General features: G+C 40.8%; 1 protein-coding gene across 6 annotated transcripts; it reads right to left on the bottom strand.

Annotated features, from left to right (window-relative positions):
* Positions 1–1,529: 1,529 nt before the first annotated feature.
* Positions 1,530–25,424, bottom strand: rfx4 (regulatory factor X, 4). 6 transcript variants are annotated; one of them, XM_080761641.1, is made up of 20 exons: positions 23,993–25,424; positions 22,609–22,719; positions 21,537–21,763; positions 18,942–19,028; positions 18,601–18,661; positions 16,813–16,936; positions 14,113–14,174; positions 13,443–13,656; positions 12,909–12,986; positions 12,405–12,568; positions 12,039–12,139; positions 11,871–11,929; positions 11,623–11,767; positions 10,740–10,834; positions 9,947–10,064; positions 7,283–7,402; positions 6,173–6,352; positions 5,307–5,472; positions 4,689–4,827; positions 1,530–2,827 (listed from the first exon to the last, which is right to left on the bottom strand). In XM_080761641.1, the coding sequence occupies exons 3-20, from the start codon at positions 21,577–21,579 to the stop codon at positions 2,549–2,551; spliced, it is 2,235 nt and encodes a 744-aa protein (XP_080617767.1). In that variant the 5' UTR covers positions 21,580–21,763; positions 22,609–22,719; positions 23,993–25,424; the 3' UTR covers positions 1,530–2,548. The 6 variants fall into 6 exon arrangements, with proteins under 6 accessions (XP_080617767.1, XP_080617766.1, XP_080617769.1 ...); XM_080761640.1 differs by having other exon boundaries at positions 22,609–25,424; XM_080761643.1 differs by having other exon boundaries at positions 5,307–5,433; positions 22,609–25,424.
* Between the last annotated feature and the right edge of the window lie 99 nt (positions 25,425–25,523).

The raw sequence follows: 25,523 nt of genomic DNA, 5'->3' as shown, positions 1-25,523 counted from the left end.
TGGGAGCTTGATACTTTTATCAAGCTTGCTTTACTAGCATTGGAAAGTGACGGGTACTGAGTTTCAGGCATTAAAACGCAAAACATTGATGACTGAAGTAATGTAAGACCCATCTTTAATTAACCATTCATTATTTAATTGAAAATCTCTGTATGATTGCATGCACTCCTCCCCCAGAAACAATTACTATAGTAGATACTAGATAGATGTAAGTTCCTGTGCTGTGTTCTGGTGAATCTTGGGACTTTCTTACCAAATCCAGGAGAGATCCAGGTGAAATGACAATGCAGGAGACCCCTGCAGCAGCCCTACTATACTAGCAATGATTACTATCATACTGCATAGATCTTTAACCTGTTGGCTAAAAAAAACCTTTTGTTTAAACCAAAAATATTATTTACAGCACCTTGATATTCTAATTAAGTCAATATAGCAGAGACCAGAACATTTTGCTGCTAATACTTACTTTTATATCGCTAGAGAAAAATATTTTTGCATTAGCCTACATATATTTAATAAGCAATTATATGGCAAAACTGTGAGTCTACTCTGTGAAACTTTCCACTTTGTGACTTTCAGCTTCAGAAGTCACTAGAAAGGAACATGGAAGATCACTAAAGATTGAATCATCAAGATATTGTCACACATCTAGTTCAGAGCATAATGGGTTTGGACTCATGTCTTATGGTTATAATTAAGGCTGCATTACATAAAATGATGTAATTATCTGAACTTACATGTCTACCGTATTCTGAAATAATAGTATTAAATGTTGTGCAAATAGCAAATACAGTCTATTCATTATTTGCCTTTAGCCACTTAGTTATATACCGTAGTCATTACTGGTGATTTATCAAATGGTGTAAATATTCAATGAAAGCACCAATAACCATCCCACAATATTAATATCAGTGACGTCAATTAAGCAAAAGCTAAGGTATGGCAAGGTCATAACAGCATTAATATCAAAGGCCACCAAACACTCAGGTAGGCCTAGCTCATGCAACGCATTAGAGCTATGGACCAGAGCTAAGGTGCCAAACAAAGGCTACTTTGTGTAAATAGCTTGAGACAACATAATAACCCTTTCTAAAGGCAAACAGAAATACATCAAATAATATTCAAACGTATAGTCTACAGTGGATAGTATTATTTTTCCAAAAGTGATGCTAAAAATCCATTGCACCTGTGTGATCCTGACCTACTGAATCGGGGAATATAGGCTTGCCAAAGTTGCCATAACAAAATTATCAACGCCGATAGATAAAATCGAGATATTTGATTTTGTCCCCCCCTCCCCCTCATACAGATAATGAGATAATGCACAGGTTATATGCTCCAATAAAACCTTTGGCAGGAGCCAGAGCTCAAATGTTATGGGAAAGATGCATGAAAAAATATAGTTATTTCCGCACCATGTTTCCCCACCCCCCCCACCCACCCACCCACACACACACACACACACACACACACACACAGAGAACAAATGACAATATGCACTTTTTCATTTAGATTTTAAAATTATTTATGTGGCAACAAATAATTTCACATACATAAACTGTCATCTTAAACTGTAACAGTTTAACCATAACAGACATTTTCCAGTGCTTTTATTTACAGAAAAAGTGACTAGTTCATGTATGTTACTGTACACTTTGATACTCTTCCCTTTTTATATATACCCATAGGGTACATATATAATAGGTCCTCAGTAGCTTTGAATGCATTATAAAATACACAAACCTAAGTTAATGTTTTCTTTACTAACCGTACAAAACAGAAAGCAAAAATATCAATTGTAACATAGAAGATAAAGGATACACCATGTTACAAAGTTACAGGGAATACATACAGTACTATGTCACAACACTCAATCAAAACCATGAGAAGAAGACAAGCCAATTTGACTAGTTTTTATAAGCTTACACATACCTACCCTCCGATGCCAAGGTCTTGTTGAAACTCTTCTGCTACACCATATGTGACAGAGACACACAAAGCTCATAACAATGAGTCGTGCAACAATGACCGAGAGAGAATAGCAGTACTGACGTCAGTAACGGCTTACAACGCAAATAGTTGCACATATTACTGACAGTGTGGGTGGGATGAGAGTGTGCTCATTTAAGAGACGGACAAGGGGGCAGTTACAGAAAAAGGAGTACATTCCTAAAAAAAGAAACAAAGGCACAGCTTGGCAGGAGAATTGCACTCTTCCAATGATTCCGCTGCCACTTTTGAAAACCTATATGATTTGAAGTAAGTAGTTCTTCAACACTGAAAACAGAATTTGTTGAAGAACTTGCACCAAATCCCTAAGTAAAGTACACCACAAACATTTGCATGATTGACCATTACAGTAGTCAGAGCCTCCACACCGTGATTCCAATAACCTTGCATTGGTTCTCTTCACCTTCTCCTTTTTTCTGTTGCACTCGGTTGTGTGCCACTGGGAACTTAGGGAAGGTTTACATCCACTGTTTTGGCAGGCTTGTAGCGTGTGCACGGTTGTCCACTGTCTCCAGAGAAGTCCTCCATAAGTAGTTGGCTATTTAGCCCACCCTGTGGTGGCTTCTCCATTGATATATGCAAAGCCAGGGAAATGTTGTGAGTGCTCATACTCTGAGTTCCTTCGTGGTCCTAGCATGTACTCCCCATACATGTCTCCAGAGGAGGTGTATCGTGACGAGTGCATAGGGGGGCTGGTGTAACAGCTGTTAACTGGTGAGACATCCGGCCACCGGGTGGCGACAGGCGTGGAATGCAACCGAGGAGTGTTTCCCACAAAGCAAGGATCCACTCGGGACATCTGGCTGCTTAGAGGGTACTGGTGAAGAGACAAAATGGATAGGTGAAGCAGAAATTCTGGAAAATGTGATAATTAAGGCTATCATGAGAAGAATGAGAAAAAACAGGATATTATGAATGTTCTGTATTTTTCATTTGATATTGAATTTGATATTTAGATTGTAGATTAATGAAAACTGAATAAAAACATTTGAATGATAATACATTAAACTACAAGTACTTCTGGGATAACTGCCATTACATGTTTGAAACAGAACAAATTGTCAAACACTCTTTGATAATCACCAGTCCTGTCGGAAGTCAGATAAACAAAGTTCTACTACAAATAAGAGAAGAACCTGCGACCGTAACGTCCCTGGTTTGAAGTCTTTTTGCATAGATTTCTCTCTACACTGTACTATTTTAAAAAAACACCTAAAACTAAACAAAAAAAAAGAAAGAAAATAAAACTTTGTAATAAAACGTGCAAGTTCCACACACAAGTTCAACGATAGAAAAGTCAGACATTTAATTTGGGTAATCAGTGAACATCTAGACTGGCATAAGTGGATTTCCAGTATTATTTTTGTTGCCTGTGGAAACGGACTACAAACAGTCCTGGCTAAATGTGCTTCTCTTACAAAATATTTTGGACAGTTGGCGACCCAACAAAGTTTCGCCGTTCGTTTTCAGCTCAATCCTCAACTTTGTGACAGACACAAAAACAAAGCACATGCATTGTTCCTAATTTAAGCTCCAACCAGGGTGAAATAGTGGAAGTAAAGACCCTTTCCCTTATCTCACTAAATATAAACACACAACAGCCGGTTGTATTATGAGAGACCGTGGCAGGCGTGGCATGGAAAAAGACTGTCACTATGGGTCAGGGCTCAGCGACCTCTTGTTCACGCGCAGAAAAGGGACCATTGAATAACAATATTTTAATAAACGCCCCCCCTTGCCCCAGTCTATTGCCACTGGCTCAAACAGATGAACTGACTATTGAGTTCTGGGAAGGGGAGTTACAGAGCAATGCCTCCACTGGGCCTGGGCCAAGCCACCTTTCACTGTCTGCTTCCGCTGTGTGCACAGTAAAATCCTCCGTGTTCCATTCAGCTCCAACAAGTGTACAAATGGAACCAAATGAACCCGTATGGGTCCATCTGGTTCCATTTGTACACTCCTTTTTACTGTGTGGAAAGGGGCGATTCGGGGGCTTTAGAAACTTTGAGACTGCGGAGGCCGAGCTGATCTCTGCCCAATATAAAGGCGAGGGAGACTAGAGTACCCTTGACAGGAAATTACCATCAGAAGGGTCAACTCACACCACCCGCTACATGACTAAGTCTATGGGTTCAGGCATCATGTCCCTGATAGTCTACTAATACGTTGTCCATTTTCTCATAATCTTTGACTGTTCAGGACATCTTTTCATTATTCAGTGACGATGGTGCAGATGTTTAAACAGGCAATCTGATTGACCCATGAACTGGCTGGCGTTTCCAGCCGGCCCACACTGTAACATTGGGACCATTTTACACCCTCGGAGGCAAATTAACACTCCTTTACTGTGCAAAAAGGAGCACAAGTTGATTTTGTTGGGATTTAGTCGTAGTAGTAGAGATCTTTGGCAACGGGTAGTGAACATAATGATCGCAATATAATTTACACATTTATAACTACACATTAAAAGCATTAATTTATCAATTTGTAACCCTGAGAGTGTACCATGCCATGTACCAAAATAGACCAACAAGCTCATCTTGTGAACTTGTAGATCAGACTTTTGCAAAAAAAAAATATTTTTTATGTAAAAGTGGTTAATGTAATGACAGTATATTCTGGCAAAATGACTACTCACAGACATTGTTTGTAAACAGCGCAGGGCTGTTAGGACTGACCTGTGCAGATGAGCGGTGATAGGCAGAGTAGTGGAGGGGGGAAGGGAGGTTTGATTCATGGGTCAGACTGGGATACTGGCTCTGGATAGAATGGGAATGCTGGTTGGCATAGCTGCCATAGTTGTAGCTACCAGTGTATCTAAAATTCAAATCAACAGATAGAAAGATTAGGTCCAAATACATTTAAACAAATAATTAAAACATTTCACTTATTTTCAATAGTATCCTCATATAATTTGGTCCGCAATAATGCTTTGTATGACATGGCATCATTTCTGTCTACCCACTCTGTGTCCCAGAAGTGGGCTGTGGACAGTTTGGAAATTTGCCTACGAGTGACATTCTAAGCTAATGGAAACTACACCCATGTTAACCTGCTGTTATCAAGTTCTGAAATCTGGCTTGCAATCACCACTGAAGTAACCACGGTCTACCGCTGAGATGTGTAATAAATAGAAAGGAGCAGAAATTGTACCATCCGATTCCTATAGCGAGCATTTACGAGGACCCATATGAAAAAAGGTGGATGTATCACAAATTGTAACTAAACTTAAGAGTCACGATAAAGAAAATAACATTTTCGAAGCATAAGCATTCCTTTTCATTATGTAATCTCACCCGTGCTCTTCCCTGTGCGCATAGACTGGCATTCGATGGGCAGAAGATGGAGGGGGCACGGGGGCACCGCTGCGCATGCAGGCCAGCTGTTGGTCACCTTCTGGAGGGGAGCCACCTGATGTTGTCACTGTGTATGTGAGGGACCATGTATATGATTGAACAGCCCCTGGTACACACATATACACACAGAGACAAACGCTGTTGTCAAAGGGGCAATATAGGTGCTCTAACCATTATCAAAGTAAACCTAATATAGGGTATGCGCATGCATAAAGTGAGTGTCAAATCGAGTGGCAAAGTCAGTTTAACGTCGTTTAATGCAATCAGATTTCTGTTTGGATGTATGGGCTGTCAAGGCCAGGAAGTACTTTTTTGCCACTCAGTAGGCGTATCCACATAACTTCCGGGTATGATGTCGGATGATGTCACGCGCATACCCTCAATAGACATTATGGTGGATTACAAAATTCTTTGTGCATAGTTAACCACTTGCAACATGCCGTCCCAAGTTTGGGAATATCATTATAGGCGGAAAGAATATATTTTCTTTCTCAGAAAATAGTTGCTTTGCAAGCTCACAACTCGCCAACGTTACAATGCGTTGTGAACTTGTAGATCTGCTATTTTCACAATTATTTAGGAAAAGTTTTTGGTTAAAGAGGTTAAGGGCTTTCCACAGCAAGTAGTATAACTATATTGTTCACCGCTATCAGCGTTATAGTTGTGATGTGGACTCTGCCGTCCACTTGAGTTTTAAAACAACACTTTTATACGTACAGTATATATTGCTTGGTCTGGAAGGCCCTTTACACAGTAAAATCATCCATGTTCAGAGAGTGTACACTGTACAGTTGTTAGTGTCTCACCTGTGGTGGTGGTGGTGGTGGCAGTGGTGGCGGCTCCAGTGTACTCAGGGGACTGGGCCGCTATGGGGGAGATGACGGCGGGGACACCCACTGAGTGGACAGACCTAGCTGGAGAGTAGGGACCCGGCGACGAGGAGGTGGGTGTGGGTTCTGTCAGCGTAATCTCCTCTTCTCGCTCTGCTAAAAAAGGTGAGAAACCAAGAATGTTTACATACTGAGAGTTGATTCAAATAAGAGCCGAGTCGACTGGGGCACTCGGGTGATGCAGAGCCTACGGGTTCGAATCCGCCGCAGTGCATCTGGCTTTGTCTAAGCGAACACAATTGACCTATGTTCGGGTTAGGGACACCAGGCGGGGAGGGTGATATTTGTCACTGCACGTACTCCTACAGGCTGGCACCTGTCAGCAGGGAGTGTTTGGCAAGAGAAGTAGGCAGCAAGTGGCTCACTGGTAGTTGAACTAGTAGGATACAATAGCAGCGACAACATACATAAATGTGGGGGGGGGGGGAAAGAGCACAGTCAACCATCGTTCCAGTTGAAAATTGCCATCAATGCTGTGTCCACATTTGCCTTTTGTTTTAGTTATTGTTTGAGTTAATGATGTTATGGCTCGTTGAGGTATTCCTTCTACACTTCTAGGTGTGAAGGCATTTACAGTAAGTATTTTCTGATTACCGGTACTAAAGAGTAAAGACCTGGAAATGCAGGGAGACCCTTACTTACTGTACAAACAGTAATGTTCAGTACAGTAGTAGCAATTATTGCAATCGGCAATATATTTAACACTTATTTTAGCCAAGAAAATATCATCTCCACCCCTTTACGTTATGGATTTTACAGTGTATAGTGTAGAGATAGTTAGTTGGTACAGTACAGCACAGTGTTAATGTTGAAAGGTTATCAAAATGTCTGGTAAAGCAGTATTACTCAAAGTGGGGTCCAACAGGGGTCCTTGAAGGGGTTCCAGGGGGTCCCCAGCTAACGTAGTAGTTAGGAAGCAAATGGACCCATAACTTTGTACACTCTCAGAGTTATGGGAGTCTGTGGTCTAATGCATAACAAACTGGCTGTCTGTGAAATTAAAAAACACCATTGTAAAGGTCTCACCTGTGCTTCCTTCTGCCTTCATGGCCCTCATGAGCTCATTGGATCTCTCCTGACAGTGCAGCGACTCCAGCAGGTAAAGTACATAGTCGTCAAACATCAGATGGATCAGGTGGAAGGACCCTAACATGCAAACATACACACGTCCTCAGTTATTATGTGGATGATGTATTCATATACCGGCCATGTTGAGGACCAAACAGGTGTTGCAATTTTTTTTATTAGTTCTATGACATTCAGACTGTTGAAAAACGGACAAATTGAAATGCCTGTGTTGGTCCTCACCATGGCCGGTGTGCGCGTGTATAGGACTACATTTGCAACACATACAGAGGATGTCTGATTTAAGAAGAATACTGTAATTATTTTGCATTGTATTTATAATTGTAGCTCTGCTCCCATGATGCTCCAGAATAATCTGTGAAACCATGACTCTGAGATCACAAACCCTCCTGAAGCAGAGCCTAAAGACACACAGTTATTACATGATAATAGACACGTGAGGCCCTCATAGGGCAGAAACCAAAGATACGGAGAAATTAAAAGAACACGATACAATACATATGAACCTGCAGTGGCTGACATAGTGAAGAGTTAAATGCTACTACAGGAGGAGGCTGTGGAGGGAGTGTGTTCACTGAAGAGCTGTTGAACGTGTAAGAGTGAATGTCGGTTAGACTGAACTATTAGGATGTGATTGGACAGTGTATGAGCAAGGGACCTTGACTTCCTTGCCTACCTTAAAGCTGCTATAAGCAATAATATGTCAACATTTTTAATTACCTTTTTATTTTCTTTCTTTTTTTTTGGTCTTCAGACAGCCAGCAATAAGTAAAACAAATGTAGTCTCTGTGACACATCTAGGGACCACAATCTGCATTAAAAGATTTTCCTAGAAGCTTTGTCATTGGTCGATTTGCCTGTCTACTTCCTGACAAAAGCTTCTAGGAACATCTTTGAATTCAGATTGTGGCACAGAGACTACATTTTTTGGGGAGCGTTTTACTCATTGCTGGCTGTCTGAAAAAAAAAAGTAATTAAGATTTTGACATATTATTGCTTATATCTACTTTAACCTATCGCAATGCTCCATTTGAGGCTTGACCATCATAGTATCTGTAGATTCTGTACATAATCTTGTAAGTTGTACCTTCTACCCTACCTACTTAATCATTCTTAAACTGTGGTTCATGCATGTGCTTAGTAAACTTAAGAACATGCTCTGTGACGCTACCATTACAGAAGGCTAATTCAACTGCACCACCACACACTCTGACTCGAATGCAAAGTTTATTTAATCATTGAAAGTGAGTGCCATAATAAATAAACAATAATAAATAAAATAATTTGGTATACGTATTTGACCAAATACGTATAATATTATTTTAAATACATTTAAGGACCAATTATTTCTGCAAAATGCTTCAAATTGTTACAAAACCTGTGGTATCCTGTCATGATTTGGGCATAAACAAGATGTTGAAGGGTATATTTAATGATGTATCCTGCATGTTCAATTCATATATCTCTGCTGTCTGGAAGAAACCACTCAACTCCAAAATGTTCATTTTCAGGACATGAAAACATTGAAATAAAAATAAAACAAAAGATGGCTAAACGGGTGGAGGTAGCTGGCTTGGCACATAGTGTGAAGATTTATTTATTTATTTACTGGGCTTGTATCTGTCTTGTTAATAGTTGTTCTTGACACATTTAACCATGCTATGAGTAAGTCAGGATCAATTGTTGAATTTATCTGATTTGTCAAAATAAGCTGTTTATATTAAAGGATATGTTGAATTGGTAGCTGCACCCACAACCACAACGTGGCTTTTCAGTGTGAAAAATAACCCCTTGTCTACGATTCGGGTTCAAACATTGACAGGCTGGCCTTAAGGACATAAATGACCTGATCAAGTTTGAAGCATCTCCTAAACACCATCTGGTTGATGAAATCATATCCTCCAGATGACTGTGGCTGGCTGCAGTAGCTCAAAAAGAAGAAGGCAGGGTTGTTTCCATAGTTAGTGCCAAAAATATGACAGCTGACCCCTGGGGTTGCATGGAGGATGCGACCGTGGCATAGAAGGAAGCCCCAAACAATCCTGACATTGTGCTGGCCATTACTGCCACCGCGTGCATAATAAACACTGATGGCCATTCAGAGAGCGAAGCGAAATACTGCGCGGTCATAAAATGGAAAGACGGGCAAACGCGCCGGGGACAAGGGGAGGGTGGCCTTTGTTAATTAGCTGTTGTTGCACACAGACCTGCTTTATCAAAACACTGGAACCAGCTGTGTCTTTGATATTCACAGACAGGACCAAAGGAGAGGGGCAGGGGGAAGGGAAGCCATTTTTCCTTTCTCTTTTTTTACAGCCTCTAAACTCCTCCAAACCAAGCTAGTAAAGTAAAGACCCGGGGCCAGCGGCAAGGGAGCCATTTTACCCATCATGCCTCCTTATTGTAGGTCAGAGACTCAGAAGACACTGTAGTTTTCTAAACCCACACACAACAGGGCTGTTAGACTCACTATTTACACTTGACATATCGGCAAAGTCACGTTATATTCTTCGTTTTAGGATTGTGAAATGTATGTCTTCCTTTTGTTGTAAGAGAATAGAACTACATGGATCACGTGACAGTCAAAGTCTGTTGGCGACTCACCAAAGCTGGGTGCACTGTGGAGGGTCATATCCCGGATGACTCTGGTCCCAAAACATGACCACATCAGCAGGAACTGTTGGGCCACCTTCTTCAGGCACCCGGGCCTCTTCCCTGCCACCTAAAGAGAGAATTTCCATGTGAAAAGGGGGGAAGGGTAGGGATGCCGTGGGTAGAATTAACCCCCAGGTCCGTATTGGGGCTTAACCCTCAGGAACGAAAAACATGTCAACAAGTCAACTATTTAATTTGCCCCTGGGGACACGCCTTCCTATTGAACTATTGTCTGGTGAGTCCAAGACGTTGCCCGGGAAACCACATTTTACAAGCCCATATCTGGCACATAATGGCCGCAAATGGGAGCCTTGAAGACATCATTAACTAAGAGGATTGCAATGTAAGTGGCTCTGTGCAAAAAAAGAAAAAAGGGTAGGGTAGGCCCGGTACATTCAATGCTTTTCTGCACACAAGACATTCAGAGTTACTTTGCAAACATTTAAGTGAAACTTTCACAGGTTTCTATTGAAATGAAATAACTAAATAAGCTCTAATAAAGGTTGATTGGGAGAGGTCAGCCCAATTCAAAATGTAGTGTTGTTTAGTGTTTAATGTCTGGGGACTACGGATAGAAATTAGCATCTCTGCTAAATCCGGTGTATTTACACTACATTTCATTAATATGACCTGTCCCGTCCAAATAAACCAATAAAGTAAAGCAAAAGTAAAATTATATCACGACCCCCTTCCCAAATTTTGTGTGCACGGGGGAAAATAAAGAAAGCATTTGAATCCTGACCTTGACTACGCAGTGGTCCACCATAGCGTCTAGCCACTCAATGTAGGCTTCAATGGGAGACTGCTCCTCCAGCAGACGGTCAAACTCCTGATACACTGCCACAGGAAGGGAGAAGGTTGTGAGCTTCACAACAAACACGTTGGATTTTTACCACATCTCTTGAAAAGACACGGTTACATGCGGCAATATGAAAACTGCAAGGTCTGAAATGGACTACTATTCATGGAACCCGCCCCTCCATTTCTGTGACCTGTGTGACCCCATCTGAGGGGTTGACACCAGAATGAAAATGGGGACGCTCGGCAGGGTGTTTTCAGGGGAGAGTGAACTTGTTTAACCTTTAGTCTCCATCATTAAGGGGTTGACTTTCGTGGTCGTGGGAATTACTTCTACCATGGTGTGTTGTTTAAGTGCCATGGGTTATGTAATTGCTATTTGCTTATGTATAAAATACACATATACAGTAAATATATAATACACAATATATATATATATATAGTGTGTGTGTGTGTGTGTGTGTGTGTGTGTGTGTTTGTGTATTATATACTTAAACAACTATATTATATATAATTAGATTGCACTTTATTTAACAGGGGAAATTCAGCCATTACAGCAGCCGAGACACAGAGGTACATACCTTAAAGGTGGATGTGTGTGTGTGAACCCAGGAGTGAGTGGAATAAGAATCGGATACACACAGAATGTACGTACGTGCGAGCACACACACACACACACACACACACACACACACACACACACACACACACACACACACACACACACACACACACACACACACACACACACACACACACACACACACACACACACACACACACACACACACACAACACACCCCCCCCACCTCTCTTGGTCTACTTACGGTGGATAATAAGGCGTCTGTGTTCATCTTTCGAGTCTTCCATAGTGTATAGCGTCTGCTTAGTGATGCTGTTCAAGTCCACGTTCCTCCAGTCCTCTAGCATTTGAAATGTGATGTCAGCGTTGTGGATCACAGTGCGTGACGCCTGCGGGGTCAACAGAGACATTATTACCTACCCTAATACGCTAACCCATGTCCCTTATCAGTGTGATGTGGAGTCTTTATTACATTCAGAGAATGATAGGCACCTGACATAGATGGTTTAACGATGTTTGCCGCTTTAGAATCTGTGAAAATCTTCTGGATACTATGGGAATAGATGGGAAAAAACAAAATAGGCTTTACTCTTACTGTTCTCATCTCATCCATTCAAATATTTCATTTTGGATCTTGATAATCAAAAGATAATCACTTACATTCAAACTTGATATTCCTTAAGTTTTCAGGTAGGTCATGAAGTGCTACCTTTAACCACTCGTCAAGCTGTTTGGCAAATTTCCGGATAACCTGAGTTAAACTGGATTTGTGGGGGGGGAAACAATACACTTTAGTCACAAAGTATAATAATAATAAATAATAATAAATAAATTATAATATAAACAGTGTCTTAGTGTGTTTTGTCATAAGTCTTAGTTCTTATTTACTCTGCCGATCCTGGTTCCCACACACACAGACTCTCTTTGCAATATTCGACAATTTGAAAGATTATGGTCACACCCGTGTGTGGAACGATTCAACGATAACACGTCAGATAAACGCGGGACATGCATGCTTCTGCTCACCTATCAGGCAGTGCTTGCAGGACGGTGGGCATGAGCACTCCAGAAATGGCCTTGTAGAGGATGGAGTCACAGACCCCTACGATGTTCACCACGGTGGAGAAGCCCAGCACAGGGAGCATGTGTGGTGGCATGCCCTGCCAGAAGTGGAGCAGGAAACTTTGGACCTGTAGTCACAAGATACACATCATTACAATGTTCACTGGACCCTTTTCACCTAAAGCAGGTAAACGCAGATGATTACAGTGTGTATGTGTGTGCGTGTGTCTGTGCAGAAACACTGAAAAGACACCCCCCCACACACACACACAGAAATATGTCTGTTCTCATTTAATGACATTTAGATTTGTTACTTTAGCTACAGGTACACAGTGGGCGATTAAAAAAAATTCACTGAGGATTATACTGTACACTAGGTTGAGAAAATGGAAAATGATAAAGAAATAGATATTGGCAAAGAAAAGAAAGAAAATAGCAGTCCAGCAGAGAAAAATCGAATGAACTTGCCTCATCGAAGTTGGCACGTATGACTGTATCTAGTATCCTTTGACAGTGTGTTCTATACATCATGATAAAGGTTGACACCTGTGGGCGAGAAAAGAGAATTAATCTAAATACAGCACAAACGCGACAGCTTTGTCTCTTCTGGGGCTCTCAAAGGCAGGACACAAAAACAAGAGAATAAATCTTGAGCAAGGCATGCACACCAATAAATACCTGTTACAGGTCCAGCCATGTTATACAAAACAAGCTTTAGACATCAGCAACACACAAACCATTTGAAATCATGGCCCCCCATTTAAAGCCGGACAGCTAGTGCCTGTCCTTTGTCCATTGCTGGATCTTATTATCTCCCCAAAAGATTAAGAGTTAGTGAGGAGCCAGCATATAAATCCTCACGGTCCTTCTCTAAACCCGAGCCCAGGGAAGGGCCTGGGACAGATAAAAGGCTGGAGCCAGAGGGGGCACAGGCAGTGATGCTTTAAGATGGCAGGGAAAGAGGGAGGGCGATGTGGACAGACTTTTAAAAGTCCTGTTTACCTTGTCCTCGGGCAGGCTGGAGGGCAAATTTAGGTCTTTGACATTTGGAAAGTCTGGCAGGAGCGTCCCCAGTTTGGAGCGTGGTGAATACGCCACTGTCTGCTTGGTGACCTCTTTCTTCCCCGTCTCGTTCACCCACGCCGCGCCCTTCCTGGAGTACATCACGTCATAATACTGAGAGCTCTCCTTCACCGCAATGCCATAGTAGTGGTACCTGCATGGGAACACAGGCCATCTAGAGTCAACACCCCCCTACACCACTGCTTCCCAAACAGGCCCCATCTGTGGGTCACGGATACATTTTTATGGGTGCCTTTATTTTTTGATTCCTACATTTTTGTAATTATTGTTGTTGTTGTTGTTATTATTATTATTATTATTTCCAAGCATTTTCAAAAAAGCAAAAGCAAAACTATTCATGAATTAATAACAAAAATAACTTAGAAAATAAATGTTTATTAAGTCGTGAAAATAACCAATCTACAAGCTCACAACGCATCGCTTAGCGGCACGTTGTGAGCTTGTAGATCTGCTATTTTCACTAGTTTGGGCCCCGGGCATATGTCAAATTGTTCTTTTGGGTCTCAAACTAAAAAATATAGAGACCACCTGACATAATGAATTATGGTCTGGTTCAACTAGTCATTTTCTCAGCCAGTGGATAACTTACTTTGACTGGCCCCTAGTTCCTAGTCTTCGGGTTGTCAGTTGTGGAAACTGCTGTCTTATGATCTGTGCAATTTGAGAGAGGAAAAGGTGTGTTTACTTTTATCTTAGTGCGTAACTACTGGATGGTTTCATCAATTCACATTTTATTTTAAGGAGGGAACTTAGCAAGGTCAGAAAAAGAGAAGACTCTGAGCAGGGAAATGAAACGGCATGTAAGACATTTCAAAGGGTTAATTCACTTATTGTCTCCGATACAGAATCAATACAGTACAATCTCTAATGTTAGTTAATAAAGTATAGACTACTCTGTGTAATAACTTGCAGTGTGAAATTCCCATAGCTTTATCCACTGGGAGGTCTTTGAGAGCCATCCGTTTATGACAAGTTCAGGGGCATTACTTTTTTCTTTCTTTTTTTTTCATATATCAAACATCTCTCCAACGTCCCCACCCGCTTTCTTCCACTCCCTCCTTCTTCCTTTCCTCTCTTTTTGTCTAAGAGATCGGCTCCTTGGTCCAACTCCCGGTGCAGAAACTTTAGCAAACAGTGTAGCTCTCCATTGTGTGGGATGAAAAAAGGGGCCACGCTGTGAAGTTTCTGTCAGACCCTGCTTGATAAATGAGCAGACAGGGAGGCAGCCCAGGCCCTCGCTCCTTTTTTTGTCCTGAATCAATGAAGCCTTCCTAAAGGACACCCCACACTGCTCCAGCCACTGATCTAACATTCCGCAACATCTCACCCTTCCAAATTTCCTTTAATTACACATTAATCCAGGCCCCTTCTCTTTTTCAATATCTTCCGACAGGAGCTCTGGAGGGGTGGGGGCGTGGGGGCTGAGCTGAGGGTTGGGGGTTGGGGCTAGGGTCCAGGGCATATTGGGGGTAGGTAGGTTGAGGGACTTCTCCAGGGTTGTGGGAACTGAGGCATGGTGTTCGGTGGGTTTCAGGAGAACCAGCCACAGAGCTTTGCTCCTTGCTTCATCAACTCCTCACACCGATATCAACAGTTTATGGCATGAGAAAAACTGCTTTTAAAAGTTTTGGTTTCTAGTTCTACAGGGTTCGGTGTCATTATTACCCTGGCCTGATATTATTCCCTCAGCCCGTGGTTACTGTCCATTTCCACTGAGATAGTCTGCGGTCAGTTTGCTCGGATTCATGGTTTTCTCAGACGTTGCAGTGTACAGATCGCAAAACACAATTTTCAGATTCTAAAAATGGCATGCTTGCTTGTGATGTTTTATATACGAATAGACACAATAATTGTGTCTATTGTGCCTCATTGCGTGTTGAATCACTAATGTAGAGTAGAAAATAAATCTCATCTGAAGGCCATTCCCACCATGTAAATAAGAGACAACTTAGGTCTTCTGATAAAGGCCTTCTTATAATCCCTGCTACCAAGCTGAGAACAAAAGGTGATCGAGCCTTCTCATTTATTGCACCTACTCTTTGGAACGATTTACCTCTTAACTTGAAAAATGCAGAGTCAGTCGATAAAAAGCTGCTAAAAACGCATCTGTATTGTAAATATTTTGGTTTGCTATAGTAATTAGCTCTATGTTCTGTTGAGTCCTATTTACTCTTGTTCTGCTTCTGTCTATTTCTATGTATTGCCTTTGTTGCTTTGTTTCTTATTGTTATTTCTGTTTTAATGTTGACTGTGTTCTTGTTTTATTTTATTATTTTTTGTACAGCACCTTGTAATGACTGTTTTGAAAGGCGCTTTATAAATAAAATTACCTTACCATCCGTCTACAGTACAGTCACTACACATAATGTTGTCTTCAGAGTTGTTCTTGAGGAACGTGTTAACCCCATCTACTCCATCTTAATACAACACACAGCATATAGTATTCTAAAATGGTATCAGATATTGGTCAATGGTTCTGTGGATTCCGGGTACCCCCAGGGGTCCTTGAGGGTGTTCTAGTGGGTCCCCAGCAAAATGAGGAACAGTTTAACCACCTTAAACCTGAAACCTTTTGAACAATCTTAAACAGTCTCTACTTTTCAGATCGGAATACAAGTCGTCTCTGTCGGGTGGTCCAAAACTGTCCAAAATTCAAAAGTAGCAGAATTACAAGCTAAAAACACGTTGCTTCGTGTCACGTGCTTCGAGCTTGTGGATCGGCTACTTTTGATACTTTTGTGTGACACTGTAGTATCAGTATGTTCAACTGTAGGGCGTTATGAAAAAACACCCAACTCCAAAATATTCATATTTCTGGATATTAAGGAAACCTTATATTGTTAAAACAAAGCAATGCTGTCTCATCAAAGTTGGTATTGTGACTTTGTGACAATTACTTACATGATAGGGGGAGAGGTGGTGGTTAGCTGCTTTAGCAGACAGTTTGAGGGCCTAATGGAGTTAAGTGGTTTTGTCCGAAGCGTTTTTTACTACTTTTCATTGGTTCAATTTTTTTTAACCAAGACACAGATGTAAAGGGTGTTCATTAGCACTGATTTATGCAAAAACCAAAAAAATCTAAAACCTCAAAAATGGAGTTAGGTGGTTTCCTCGCAACAGCAATGATATTCATTTGGGGGTCCTTGACATGAACAAATGTTTCAGTGTCATCATGTATAAGCGAGGCTTCAACTTGCTCATATGCACACTGTGTCATGTCTTGTAATCACCCCATGGATCATTTTTATTTCTCACACAATAACCATCTGGAATGAAGTTGGAATTGTACCTTTCCAAAGCTGGCAGCGTTGACGGGCAGAGACTCTTGCTTCTCACTGAAGTCGAGGTAGTGCATGTAGAGGGCACTTCGGGGGATACACACGCCCTCGGCAATCTCATAGTTGTCCTCGAGCCTGTGGGTGCGATTAATGTGATCAGAAACCCAAATCATGCTCCTGTGTTGATAGTCGGGTCCTAGGATTAATAATAATAAGGGGCTTTCAACTTGGGACCCAAAACATTTAATTTGGTGTCTTCCCGGGACGCAAATTACATACATACATACATTATGAATGAAACCAGTCAAGCTCTATTGCAAAAAAATAGCCAATCTACAAGACCGCAATGCATTGTATGTTGTAATTTGGCTGTTTTTTACAATTTTGGAAACTTTCACTTTTATATGTGATAATTTTCTGCAGGAAAGGTGAAAACAACACACACGCACGCATGCACACACACACACACACACACACACAGACGCACGCGCGCGCACACACACACACACACACACACACACACACACACACACACACACACACACACACACACACACACACACACACACACACACACAAACAAACAAACACAGGTCCATGACACAAGATGGGTCAAGATGTGTTTGGGTAACACTGACTTAAATCAAAGCCATTGTAAGTCAGGGTTCATATGATATCCTGTTAATAATATGGTAATGTGACGCATTTATTTTACAAAATGTTGCAGAAAAGCGACAGTCCACATGCATCATGTACGAGAGATACAATTTAATTCAATGAGCATATAGTGATGACAACACTGTGTAGTAACACAAGTATCATGTTCTAACTAACTGAGATATGCAGTGATCATTCAAATTGAGATTTCAAAACGCTCTGTGAAGTCATTAGTCTAAACGCGTCTACATCCTTTCATAAGTTGAACCAAAGAATAGTCAAATTTCAGTACCAGAAGAGTACAGAAGATCTGTCTAAAGTGTATTCAAGTAAATCAACCAAGTGTTCAGACTGTTGACATCTGTGCAGAACAGAACTGTTTACAGCAAACTGGACCCAAGAAAACACCACATTTCCCCAGACTTTTGTTACGTTAAACTTATTAGATATTGTAAAGTATCTAATTTGTCCTTTCATTCATATTTTTTGCGCAATTATTTATGTATACACCTAGATTATATAAGAACTTGAATAATATACAAAAATAAACGTATTCTTACACTAACAGCAATTATATTGGATTATTAACATTATAATTATTTTAATATTTTTTAATTGTTTAATAAGACTTGGGTTGAACTGGGTTGAAATCAAACCAGCATGAAAACCAACTGGAATGTCTTCGTCAAAGACTTTACTGCTATGTCTGACCAAAACTGTACCGGATGTTCAGCATTCTGGAGTGTCACAAACAACAATCCACAACATCGATAGTATCTGACAGGATAATGTGTCTTAAAGCCATGTTTTACCCATCAAGCTACCAAAATGCAAAGGCTGTACTGTAAAATCTGTGTACAAGCAACTAAATGGACCCTTCCAGATACGTTTTGTCATATTTGTAATCCCAGAGTTAAACGGAACGTATAGTTTCTATAAGAAATCAGATTTTGTATTTATTTCAAGTTATCGATCAGAAAGTAATTGACATAAGAATGCTTGTAATTCCTTTTAATTCTCAGACTTTGACCATTGGTAAAACATTCAAAAAAGATTAAGGTCTAGATGACAGCATTGCTCGTGTTTTGCATTGTTTTTCATCAAATTACATTTGATACAAAGTAAAATTCGAAAGGACTCACCATTGCAGAGTAGCCGGTGTCGAATGCGATTTAGAAGCTCTGTTATTTTCCTTTTCTTCATCTATAACCCACAAAACATGTTGGTGTCAAACCAAGGCAAAATAATGGACCACAGAAATGTATTTTGGCATGAATTAATTCGTTTATCTTAAATGGACATGTTATCACTGTACGCACTATAATGCCTGGACATCATGGTTTAATGATATTTACAGCCTTTCACGCCTTAAGGTGCCAATAGTATAAATGAATGAACAGTAAGGAATGTTTTTCAAAGCCACAATTTACAACATTCCTATTGAAAAACCACGTTGATGCTGAGGAATACTAATCTGGCTTACTTTCATCAATGGACATATTCCCCAGGGAGGTGTGACTGGAATAACGTTTACTCTCACTCTCATTAAGGCATCTTTCAATCCAGCTCTCTATAAAAGAAACGATAGGCCACAAGTCAAAGAGTGCAAAAACTACTTTGAAATTAATTATGAAACACGCCACCATTTATGAATAAAATTCAAAACAGAAATTAAACCATGTTGCAATTTAAATACCTTCATAATGTCCATATAACGGACTATATTTGGTTACAAAAGTGAGAATAATTAATTCTTTATTAGGTATACAACAGGTTATAGCTGTATTATATACGTTTTGTAATTGTCAATAGCGACAATGCAACAGGTGTCTTTTTTTAAACAGTAATTTGTTCAGTTGGTGCTTTTTTCCCATAAACAGTGCAAATCATTCAGAGCACAGGATATTGTCATTCATTTGACTGGGCAAGTTGACAACTATCAATGACGTGGTCAGTAGTAGAGCTATGGTTCTTTTTGTAATGTTTTCACCAAAACGGCAGGAATCCTGCATTGTTCCAGGGGGGTGGGGAGGTGCACACACATTCACCCAATGGAGCTTGTGCACATCGCTGGACCAACCTCATGGAATAGAGGCCATTGTCCTGTTTAAATTTCTACTTAAAAATAGTTAAACTAAGTGGAGTCCTTTCTGAGCAAGAAAATTGGTAGGGCACGGCACCACTACAATCATTTAGAAATGCATGCATGCAAAAAAGAAACCCTTACGGAAAAGTGATTTGGTAAAGTTCTGAATTTGAATGTATTTCCAGAATTAAAGTTTGTGACAATCAAATTAAAATGGGATTGCATATCAAACTAAGTAGATATTTAGCATCTAGAATAGAACTTTATGCAGTAGGCTGGGCTTAACCTAACAGACACATTGCCATTATAATCTATTCCTCTTCGGGCTCAGAGTTGCATGTCACTTTTTTCGGACACCATCTTATCTCGTACAAAACCATTTCCCCCTACAATAACTGGCATGCAATCTAGATTTCAAGATTAGCCTTGAAATGTAGTGGTTTGGAAAGTAAAATCTTTCCTAAAACCTCAGCATGAATATGTAGTATCTCAGAGACCTAGTTAAGTACAGTGCATACGTAAAGGCATTTAACTACTCCACATATTTTCATCAGAAACACATAACATTCCTCCTAATCTGTATTTTCCGCATGGAAATTGTCAACAATCACTATAGCAGCCATTGGCAGGACAGCCTGTTGGCAAGGCAACCTGTTACATCCAGTCAAAGGGGGTTTAACCATGAAGGGGGGGGTCACAGAAATTCAAAAGTTTTAGGAACTTTGCACTAGATGAAGATTCTACACCTAGATCTGTGGCACGTGTGCATAGAATAGGTCAGAATGCCATTAGTATCCCATGGTTCCATAGTAACAGGCTGTTTAGTCATATCTGTTTTAGGAAATGAAATGTCTTATTTAATATATTATAACAAATATAGTTATACGTTTTTTAGTCCATAACAATTTTAAATAGCCTATATTTTTATTTTGACGAAATTTAAAAAGCCAATATAATTGGAAAACAAAATGTTTTACAGCACACTACTAAAATGACACGTCCATCACTCTTTATCTACAAAAAATAAAAAAGGCTTTTGATATCTGTCATTTTTATATATAGGTCAATTGGGCTACTACTTCAAAAAAGAAAAAAAGTTTAACCACTCAGTTACTATAAAGTTAGTTAGCTATCCACAATAGCTCAAATGCTGGGTTGAATCATTTGCCACAGGCTCAGATAAACTGGGGATGTAAATAATTTGATTAAATATGATCAACAGGTGAAATGGATGTTGGCTCATTTATTAATGCACTTGCAAACTACAAAGTAGATTAAGAATGATACTCAGTATTCTTTAGTTTAATATTGAATTGCAGTTAAATCTAAATTCTAAAACTCTGCCCTATTTATATAATTTCCAAAATGATAAAAGCAAAGCATTCAGTAGATTCAACTACCTTGAGGTCAAACATAATATGTTTGACCTCAAGGTAGTTGAGGTTATATTATAACCTTTAACATGTACATATAAAATGCCAATATATTTTAATAACTACTTTTCTGATGGTTGTTGAAAGGTTCAGCTTACCTGACAAAGTGGTTTACAGGGAGCAGGTGCATAAAACGTAAAGGCACCAAATTATTATTTTTTTCCCCCACTGACAATGGTGGAATTTAAAGAGATTAATTGTGGAAATTGAATAGATGCTTGAAAAAAGGCAACGGCAATCAGGCCAAGCAAATGCTAGAGCCCTTAGGACTATTTCACTACATTCCATGATGCTTTTTTGTGGTATTACAACTCCATATAACACACTCCTCCGTGTCAGTTGTTAGAATTAAAGACGATGTCCTGAATGAATAACCTAAACTCAGACCGAACGAATGGAATAAAGGCCAAAGCATCAGACACTCTCTGTGGTTACAGAGAAAGTTGGAGAAGTCCAGGGCTCCAGCAGTGGAAGTATCTACAGTGATCCAGAAAAGTGGCCGATTTGCTCAACACATCCAGGCAAGGCAAGGCGATGAGACGAGAACATCAGGACTAACCTGTAGAATCCATATCAGGCTCCTCCAGTAGCCCACAATGCATCCTCTTCCCATCAACGACACCGGCTCCCTCCGAGAAAATGGCTTAGTGCACGTTTCCCCCCTCCTCGGTGGGTCTCCCCGTGTCCGGCTCCGTTTCTCCCTGCCCGTTCGCACAAGATGTTGAGGAGGATCTGAGGTCCGCCGAGAGAGGGGTGGTGTTGGTGGTGGTGGTGGAGAGGGGGAGGCTGGATAGAGGGTGGAAGGAGGAGAGGAGGAGGAGGGGGTGCTGGGGGGTTAGAGACTCCAGAAATCCAGCGGGGGGAAAGCCAGACCCGTCAAAATGTTTGCTGATGTTTCATGGGAAAGGGGCTGATTTTATAGGAGCCCTGATGGGGACATGTCATTGATAGGCTTGGAAGGCTGATGAATGGGACCAAGTCAGATGGGGATGTGGCAAGGCTCACTGGAAGTCTTTTGTGGGGCTGTTTTGAATAAGAAAAGCTCCCTCCCAAAGAAAAAAAAAGAAGAGGCTTAGATCTACGCAATCCTAGCACTGTGGCCTCCCCGTCTTCCATTATAGCATTTAATACGTTTTTATACACCCCCCAGCTCCAAATACACATAGAACCACTACTATTACCATCCCGTGTAATTCTAAATCCTAGTCTCAGATCCTATAAAACACTTGTAATGTTAGGCCTGTCACTCCACTGCCCGAAAAATCCAATACCTCGATCATATATCGACATTAAACATTTCGTTATCTTAGCGCCTCGTACGCGCATATGTTCAACGAGCTAACCAAAACTTCCAAAGATGTGTGAACTTTTTCTGGAGATAATTCTCACTCCCCTCATCTCTGCCTTTCGTTGTGGCAACCTTATTTTGGTGTGCCTCTGAGAAGAGGGAATAGTCACAAAGGGGGGGAAGTAAAAGTGCAAAGCCTGGGGCTGGGAGGGCTCTGATGGAGTGCCTGAGAGCTGGAGAAGGGAAAGCTGTGATTAGAATATGAATGGAACCACGGGAGAGGGGGAGAAGAGAGGGAAAGAAGAGGGAGAGGAGAAAGGCGGATTATGGCTGAATTACTCACCACACCATGGATGGCAAAAAGAGGACTTTCTCTGCCAGTGCGCAGGCGTATGGACATGGCCTGTACTTTCTGAAAACATACAACATTGAAATGCAGGCCGGACGTCATCACCTGGATGCACGTGTGAGAGACAGGGAGACAGCAACATTACCATGTACCTATTATGAATGGTTTTATAGTCATACTTTGTTTAGACAAGGTGCCCATAGATTTAGACTCCTTTAGGAAGGCCAAAATTGAGAGAGAGAAAAATCACACCCATGTGAAGTGAGGGGCGCTCTTATCATTGTACATTATCTCATTCCGGCCAATCATGATTTACATCCTCACCTTCGTCATCAATATTTGTGTTATGCAATGTTCTATTACTATGACGTAAGATTCTCCATTTATTGTCAATGGGAATTTAATGTTTGTGTAGTGTGTTGGACATAGGAGGGGCTAGCGCCCCTCAAAGGAAGAAAACGTAAAAATCACACCCATGTGAAGTGAGGGGTGCTCTAATCATCTTACATCATCGTCAAGAATGTTGGTCCCTTATTGTCCAAGGGTGGTCACCGACATACCCAGCAGATTTGCTCATATGACGTAAATTCTCTATTCATTGTCAATGGCATTTAATGTTTGTGTTCAGACAGAATCTACACTATAGCCGTTTATAGGAGGGGCTAGTGCGCCTCAAAAAGACTAACACCACGATGGCCTCCAGTGCTTTCACCATTGTTCCACCGGCATTAGGGCTCCGCATTAGGCATAGTAGTACCGGTACAATTCACTGATGACGTAATGACCTCATGACCTCAAATGAGGATCTAAGTGATTTCTGTCAAACAAGGAGAAGGTGGGATCTGTTCTCATCCTGCCACCATCAAGCCCCCATTAGAGCCAAATTAAAAAGGACAGGTGCAGACACCAAAAGGAGGGGCCCTTAACACCCTGCCTTGCCTATTCTCGTACACATGGATGTGTACTGCTTTTGTTCACATTAAAAGGCTACAAATGAGCTGTGTGCGCGTGTGTGAGGAGAGATTGACCGTGACGCGTTATTAAAACACGTGTTTAACCCATTGATGCCTGAGGCCGAATCTGGGAACGCCTTCTAGGGCCTTACCTAAGGTTTCTAAAAACCTTCAAATTCAGATTTTTCTTTTTTTAAATAGTTATGTTGCTACATGTATAGCAATAGCTGATGAGACACAGAGAGCGCACCGGCATCAAAGGTAGAACGTATACGTTGCACCAGGCATCAATGGGTTAAAGAGACGGTATAATCCCATCTACTGCCCCTTTCTTACTAATTCCAATGAATTACCGTGTTTGTAGTAACGATCAGAGATGTACAATACCTCTCTCAAGTGTCCGCCACCACCACTGAACACTATACCTCTGTTGTGTCAGGCATCCAGCTGGCTGCCCCGTCTACCCACCTACAGTATATGCTCCCATCCACCACCTGAAATAAAAACTGAAACTTCATTTAATATCAGTCTTCTCCTTGGGGCAGAAGCACACTTGCCACAACGCACTAGTGTTTGTTTACTAAATGAGGAAAACAACTTCCCCTGCTCCCCAGTTGTCAGTAGTTCTGCTGAAAGCAGGTCATTTCCCTTTACAAAGGACAATTTCCCTTTACAAATGCCTCTGTTACCGTAACTGCTTAAGCCAGGGGTGGGCAAAAGCCTCCATTTGATCTACCAGGTGATCAAATTGGGCTATTGAGGTGATCAATTGAGACAATCATAAACAACCATTTAAACGTTGTATTATTCTAATTAGAAGCCTATAACAAGACTTAAAAGCAAAGTTTTCATGTGTCCAAAAAGGTTTCCCAGCCATTTCGAAAATAGCCGTCCCATTGTTTAAGATTTTCGGCAATAACACGCCTAAAATTAGGATGCCAGATTGAAAGTGATTAGGCTGTTTGGTTTGGTGTCAAATATTTTGCAACAAACAATTTAACAAGAATTATGTTTGAGTTAAAAGTTTTCAGGGTTCTAAATATAAGATGGTACCCTTAACAGGAAGAAGTACTACATCATTAAGCTGTTATCAGGTAGTAGCTTCTTCTAGTTCAAATCATTTAAGGCTTCGTACTAAACTCCTCTCAAATAGTTTGGAAACTCAATTTACGTTGATTACTTCTCCCCGTCAAAAATACCAATTGGTATTGTATGATATATCATTTTCATCATTGATTAGCCATCTTTACGAGGCATAACTTAACCTTAAAAGGACCACTTCACCACTTTTCAACCTATCTTCATATAATTGGTCCTCACTAATGTTCATGATAAAATACCACACATTTTTTCTACTGTCCATGTCTCGGAGGGCTGTGGGAATTTCAGAAACCCGTCCACCAGAGACATTATCTTTAGGCAGAATTATTTTAAAAAATATATTGAGAGAACGATGGCTTCCATTGTCGCATTGCAACTTCTCAGGAACAGAAAGCCTGCAGTTTCTATTTGCTTGGATTCCCCATCGATGATGTCACTGGACAGGTTTCTGAACTGGCCACAGCTCTCCCATGAGACACAGAGTAGAAAAGGATTGTGGCATTTCATGTAGTAGTGAGGACCAATTATCGTTGATGTCGGGAGAAAACCTCATAACTACATTTTTTGTGTTTTTTGGCATAAATCAGTGCTATTGAACACCCTTACATCTGTGTGTTGTTTCGAAAATATTGAACCAATGGAAAGTAGTAAAAAGTGCTTTGGACAAAACCACTTAACTCCATTGGACCCTCAAAATGTCTGCTAAAGCAACTAACTCCACACCAACTTTGATGAGGCAGTATCGCTTTGTTTTAAAAATATAAGGTTTTATATATATAAGGACTTATGAGGTTCCCTCTCGACAGCAGAGATATGAAGGTAGGTTGGGGGGGGGGGTCACCCACACGCTTAGCT

The sequence above is a fragment of the Protomyctophum bolini genome (assembly GCF_963924005.1).
Source record: "Protomyctophum bolini genome assembly, chromosome: 4".
Classification (NCBI taxonomy): domain Eukaryota; kingdom Metazoa; phylum Chordata; class Actinopteri; order Myctophiformes; family Myctophidae; genus Protomyctophum; species Protomyctophum bolini.
The sequence above is the reverse complement of the archived record's forward strand: the minus strand, read 5'-3'. Positions and strand labels throughout refer to the sequence as shown.